General features: G+C 37.6%; 1 protein-coding gene across 1 annotated transcript in view; it reads left to right on the top strand.

The window, feature by feature from the left end:
* LOC109837469 (putative ABC transporter C family member 15) overlaps nucleotides 426–7087 on the top strand; it is an 18433-nt gene continuing 11771 nt past the window's right edge. The window contains exon 1 of the mRNA XM_020405729.1: nucleotides 426–719. Coding sequence (XP_020261318.1) covers nucleotides 704–719 — 16 coding nt within the window. The 5' untranslated portion in view covers nucleotides 426–703. The remainder of the gene's footprint in view (nucleotides 720–7087) is intronic.

The following is a 7087-nucleotide window of genomic DNA, read 5'->3' as shown; positions in this document are numbered from 1 at the left end:
AAATGCTCTCACATTTAAATAAAACAACAAAAGCACTCTCAAACTTGACAAATGAAAAAGAAATACCTTCACACTTGGGAAAAAAATCCTTAAACTTGGAAAATAAAGAAATAGATAAAATTATACTCATAATCATATCTATCCCTTTTTTTGTTGATAATTTGATTCCAACACTAATCTTATGTTTCATATCATGCATGTATCGGGTGCGCTGAAATACTAGTATTTATTAAAATGAGTCAAAGAATTCAAGAAATCTTAAAATTTAAGTTATTTTAATCTTTGTTAAAAGCAAGCAACCAAACAAATACATAAATAAAGATCACCGTAGAAATCATCATCACGTGATTGACGCCCTTTTCAAAAAGACCACAAAAACGCAGGACATCTCCTCCTCTCTTCTGCCCTCACCTTTTCTTTTCATTTGTTGAGGGACAAAACCCTCTCTCTCTGTGTCTTTTTTTATTACTTTTCCTCATAAAAACCTCATAATACCTTGATTAAACAACCTCAAGAGGGGCCTGCATTGATCCAAACTTTGATGGGTTTTTTACCCTAAATAAGACAAACCTTGCTTGGGTTATTAACTGTTGGCCTTTCTTTCTTTCTCTCTGCATCTCTTGAGCTTCTGTTCTCTTCTTAAAGAGAGGAAGAACAGAAGCTAGTTGGCTTGGTTGGAACAAGGAGAATTTTTATTGCAGACATGTTTTATGCATCAAGTAAGAATTTTCCTGCACTCATTATCTTCTTAGTGATAGGGATGAATGCTCTGTTTTGGCTTTATGAACTTCTGTTTAGGAGATTTCATGAATGATTGCACTGGGTACTTAAAACTTTTTTCATGTTTGATCATAGAAAGCTTCAGTTCAATGGAGTAGGGAATTCATTATGGGTTTTCTAAGATTTTGTGGGTATGATTGATAGATGACAAGCCATGTTTTTAGAGATAAATGTGACAGGAATTTTTAGTTCAAAGAAATGTAGGAGTTCACGTGGATGTGCTTCACATGCATTTTTCAATTATATTTCCTACAAAGTTCATGTATAGAAATAATGTTTGTCACTTCAGACAAGTTGATCCAGTGAAATTGGCTTAAGAAAGAGCAAAATTATGTGCATAACGAAACAAGTGTTATTTGCTTGTGCTCTGTCATAATCATAAGCATCAAGAGCAAGTTTGATTTAACACTGCCCTCATATTGGATGCCGACAGGTTTGAATGAAGCTTTACGGTCAAACTTGAGCACTTCTGTTATCTTTTGTTCTCATAGTGTCTTCAACTTCATAAAATGTTGTGATTTGTTGTATCTTTTCGTTTATATAAGAACTGGATGAATTTCCATGTGAAGAAAGATTTAGGATCCTTAATGTCTTGATTGCATGAAAGTCTCTTCAAATATTACAACGCCAATTTTGGATCCTTAATGTCTTGATAGCATGAAAGTCTCTTCAAATATTACAACGCCAAAGATCTAAAGAAGAGACTGAATAAAAACCTTGATGGTGCTTGTGAGAAAGGAATAAGCTTTTGTAAATTCCTTAAGCTAATATACCCTTGTAAAACGAAATTACGCTCGCAACGTAGTACATCATCATCTGAGGAGGCTGGCTTTTGAAGCTGAAGGATGGTTCGAAGGATGACTCCTTCAAACAAAAGGTTATGAGGTTTAAGTTTCAGTTGTGTATACCCAAATCAAGCTGCAACCAGTTACGCAGCCTGAACTAGTTTTACCCTCGTGGTTCCTAGTAAAATACTGACATCCTCCTGTGGATAGCACGCTTGAATCCATCGAAGTGCACCTTGAAAATGATTTTCAAATTCAATCCACCGCCAGCCCACATAACAGTCTTGGTGTATTTCCTGCGATACATTACAGATAGCCATTGTGATGAGACCATCATGATATTTTCGAAGCGCTTGATTATTGCCCTTCGAATTTCTCTAGTTCAACGGGCATAGCTGTGTAGATAATAGCCATTGTCCTCCGAACTTCTGTATTTCAAGGGCATAGCTATGTAGATAATTTCTCTATTTCAAGGGGCATAGCTCTATAGAACCACCATTAGACGCGTTTTCTTTTTTGTCCTTCCATTAACAACCAAGAGCAAATTGCAGCACAACTTCGAGGGTTGGTGTTTGGGGATGCTTGTTTTTTTTGTCAAACTAGCTTTTAAGCTACCTTTTTCATTTCTAATGTTTGGTAAAATGCCTAATAAGTTACCTTATAAGTCCCATTTTAAAAAGCTGGTATACCACAGCTTTTAAAATACTAACTTATAAGCTTATTTAAAAAAGCTAGGTTTGACCAAACAAATTACTATTCTACTCGAACAATTTTTATATCATTTTTATCAAAAAAGCCACTAAAAGCTATCATAACTTAAAAGCTTAAAAAAATAAGCCTTCCCAAACACCCTCTTTGTCGAGCCTATTTTAGAGAGAGATTTTCTAGGCTTGTCCACGAAGAATATGTTGATTTACGAGAATGACTCTAATAACACTTGTTGAATTTAGAATGGTGGCGGATACTAAAAATATTTTATTATTATTTTAGTAGTACAACACTCAATATTCTCTTTTACAAACTCTCTCCATTATGAACTATTGCACTAATATAATGTATTAAAAACACACTACACTATTCTTTCACTCTCCCTCACTTTATTTCTCACTATTTTTTATTTGCTTACTAAGTCGGCGAAGATGAGATTGTTGATATGGCACTAACCTCCAATAGAAGTTCACACTTACAACGGTTTTAGATCGAAAAGAAAAATTAGCTATATTAAAGATTGGATCATCAATTCTTATTGTTCCAACCACATGATGGGAGACAAGGGGAAACTTGTCAACATGAAGGAGTATACAGGCGGTCGAGAGTCGTGATAGCTAATAATTCAAGATTGCCTATCGCTCATATTGGGAAGACCACGTTCATGCCACACTTCAATTCAGATGAAATCTAGCTACAAGATGTGTAGCATGTCCCAGGTATGCAGAAAAATCTCATATCAATGTCTCAGTTGACGACTTTCGAGAATCATGTAGTATTCAGACCATAAGATGTCAAATTCTACAGCAACTTGAAGCCCTCAAGAGTCCTTGTTATGGAGGGACGGAAGGTAAAATCTATCTATGTGATGTCAGTGGAATTGACATATATAGATTAAACCCGAAAGAATGAGATGGTTGATTTGTGACATTCTCAGCTTGGCCATGTGAGCTATTACAAGCTCAAGATCATGATAGAAAAGTTAATGTTGAAGGGTCTTCCACACATTGAGATTCGAGGAGGGACCGTACGCGGAGGTTGTCAGTACGGTAAGACGTATCAATTACCGTGCCAGGAGTCATAGTTTAGAACCGATGAACCTTTATTGCTTGTACATTCAGATGAATTTGGTCGAGTGAAGCAAGAATCTATCGGTGGGATGCAGTACGTGATCATTTTCATTGATAACTACTCAAGATATGTCTGAGTTTACTTTATGAAGGAAAAGTATGAAATGCACTCCAAATTCAAGCAATTCAGAGAAGAAGTCGAAGGAGAAATTAGCAAAAAGATTCGTTGTCTATGCATAGACAAGGCATGAGAGAGAGTACACATCAAAGGAGTTTTATGATTACCTGAAGTAGCACAAGATTTGGCAATAACTAACATGTCTAAATGCTCCGCAGCAGAATGACGTTGCAGAAAGGAAGAATCGTCATCTCGCTCATGCTTCATGCTAAGAACATGCTAGGATGTCTTTGGGCGGAGTGTATGAAAGTTGTGGTGCACGTGATCAATCACCTACCACAACCAAAATTAGAGTTCATGTCACAAATTCAGAAGCGGTGGAATACTAAGCCAACAGTAATCGATTTTAGAGTTTTTGGTTGTTGGTGTTATATCTTTGTGCCTGATCACTTACGTGGTAAGTTCAAAAAAAGCCGTAAGGTGTATTTTTATATGACATGACAGTGAAAGAAAAGGATGGAGATACTATAATCTCACAACTGGACGGTGCTACACATCAAAATTTTTTGTGTTTGATGAAGCCTCATCTTGGTGGGCTCCACAAGAAGTTGAGCTTCCAGATTCTAAAAATCTGGAGGATCGGCTACAAGAGAAGTTGGGAAAGCAACGTCAAGAAAAAGAATTACATCAAGCATGGAAGACAGAACAAAGTTTTTTCAACATCCCTAAAGGAGGACAATACATGGAAGATCGGTGTTTATCAGATAACATCGGAAGAAGTACACCTTAACCAGATAGAAGATATTGAAGAAGAACCAGTAGAACAACTTTAAGATCAACTAGACCAAGGAAGCCAAATCCTAAGTATGCTAATGCTACTATTATCGAAGATGTGAATGAGTCATCTATCTTTGAGAAAGCATACAAAACTGCTGAATGGAGACAAGCAACAGAAGAAGAAATTCAATCCCTACGACAGAACCAAACTTGGGAAATGGTGTTGAAGCCCAAGGATGTCAAACTATTTCTTGCAAATGGCTTTATAAGGACAAGACTCGGCCAGATGGGTCAATTGAGAGATACAAAGAGTGATTGATGGCTCGAGGATTCTCAACAGTATGGACTAGATTATGATGAGACATTCAATACAGTTATCAAGATAACAACTGTTCGAGTTCTTCTAGCTCTAACAGCTAGCAACACTTGAAAGTTTTGGAAGATAGACGTGAAGAACGTATTTTTACACGGTGAGATGGATCAAGAGATTTATGTGGAACAACTCGTGGGATTTGAGAGCAAGGAGAAGAAAGGTTATGTTTGCAAACTAAAGAAAGCTCTTTACGGAGTGAAGCAAGCTCCAAGAGCTTGGTACGACAAGATTGGTGAGTTTTTAATTCAAAGTGGCTACTCCCTTGCTCCTGCAGATTCTAGTTTATTTGTTAGGAAGACTGACAATAGGCTAGCAATCGTGTTGGTCTATGTGAATGACTTAATCATCACTAGAGACGATAAAGCAGAAATCCAAATAACAAGGACAAATCTTTCGATCAGGTTTCAAATGACGAAACTTGGTGAGCTCAAACATTTTCTCGAATTGGAGGTCGACCGAAGGAAGGATGGATTGTTCATTTGCTAAGAAAAGTATGCAAATGACATGTTGCTCAAGTACGGAATGTTCAACTGAAAGTCAATCTCAACATCGATAGAGACAAACCTGAGGCAATGTGCACATAAAGGAAAAGATGTGGAAGATTCAATTACGTATCATGACTAGTTAGGAGCTTGATCTATCTAACAATGACAAGACTAGATATTTCATTTGCGGTTGTGTGATGAGCCGATACATGCAGAAGCCAAAGAAGCCTTGCTTAGAAGCAATCCGAGAGATCCCAAGGTACGTCAAACGTACAGTTAACTATGGTCTCATGTATAAGAAAGGAGGAGAATATGAGGTCTATAGATATTGTGATGCTAACGATGCTAGAGATCATGATACTCGGATACATCTTTAGTCTCGGTTTTGTGGCTATATCTTGGCATAGCAAAAGATAGTCAATGATGCCACTATCAACTATAGAGGTGGAGTATAGATCAGCAGTAATGGCAGCTCAAGAAAGCACGTGGCTTTTTTAGTTAATGAGGGATCTGCATCAGTTCACAAACTACTCGGTAGCTTTGCATTGTGATAATCAGTCTATAATACAATTGGAAGAGAATCCAGTTTTTCATGTTAGGACGAAACATATCGAATTACATCATCACTTTCTACGAGAGTAAGTTCTCCAGGAGGAGATCATAATGAAGTCGATCTGGACGAATAAACAAGTAGCTGATATATTCACCAAGGCACTGAGTGCTCAAAAATTCGTAGAATTTCAAAGTGCTTTTGGACTCATGTATAGAGAAGTTGGTGCTGGGGGGAATATTGAATTCAACACTGACCCACCAACCTATACTATAGCCATATAACCCACCAACCAACACCTTAGCCACCTACCTCCTACAGTATACACCTATCATTTCATAAGGCCTATAAAAGGCCCTCCAGGCTTCAGTGAGATAGCCATCCCAATAGTAAGCAAATAAAAAAATAGTGAGAAATAAAGTAAGTGAGAGTGAAAGAGTAGTACAATGTATTTGTAATACATTATAGTAGTGTAGTAATTCATAATAGGGAGAGTTTGTAAAAGAGAGAGTATTGAGTATTGTACTACAAAGGAAATAATAAAATATTTGTTAGTATCCACTATCCTTCTGAACACAACGGAATATTCCACTCATCTTTAAATGTCCAAAAGCAAATCCTAAACATCTTTAGAATTTGAAGGAGTGGTAAGTAAACGAGTCAAGTCTGCATCCCACCATGCTACATCTCAAGCAATTAATCAGTGGCAACATCGATCCTTCTGCTAGCTAGAAAACATTTGGTTTCCTTTCCTTTGTGCCCAACCTTCCAAATTCACGTCTCGAGCTCTAGCTGAAACTTTGAGTGCGCACCTAATTTTAAACAAAATTGTGGATAATTGTAGCATAGCAAACACCGATTCAAACTGCAACAGCGTAAATATCTTTAACGGAAATTTGTTGCAAGGGTTTGCCATCAACGGAGGTTGAGTTGTCACTGCAAGGTCCCAACATCTCAAGCCATTAATTAGCACATCAACCTTTAAATGTCTATGCAAGTCATTAACATTAAAATCAACACATCTTAGTGTTGTGCGTCACGGAAGCCCGATTCGACAAAATCAATAGCACACACAAGAACCAAAATAGATCACAATAGCCACAAGCAACCCAATCACAGCAAGAACACAAGATATACGTGGTTCGGCAATGTGCCTACGTCCACGGGGCAAGGAGGGGGAGTTTTACTATTAGAAATCAAAGGGAAAACAAGTTAGGGTTATAAATCTTACCAAAACCCTCAAATAAGCCCTCTTAATCTCTCCAAATGGCTCCAACAATAGAAGCCCCAAATCTCCTCTTAGTTCAGCTTAAAATCCTCTCCCACACCCCCTAAAAATGAGTTAGAGGTATTTATACAACTCACAAACGAAACGGATCTGGAACCCAGAACTCAGCCCAACCCGCTTCGGCAATCGACCGCGACGGTCGACCGCGATCCA

Source organism: Asparagus officinalis, chromosome 4, assembly GCF_001876935.1.
Source record: "Asparagus officinalis chromosome 4, Aspof.V1, whole genome shotgun sequence".
NCBI classification, from domain to species: domain Eukaryota; kingdom Viridiplantae; phylum Streptophyta; class Magnoliopsida; order Asparagales; family Asparagaceae; genus Asparagus; species Asparagus officinalis.
Note: the sequence above shows the minus strand (reverse complement) of the source record. Positions and strands in the feature narration are given on the sequence as shown.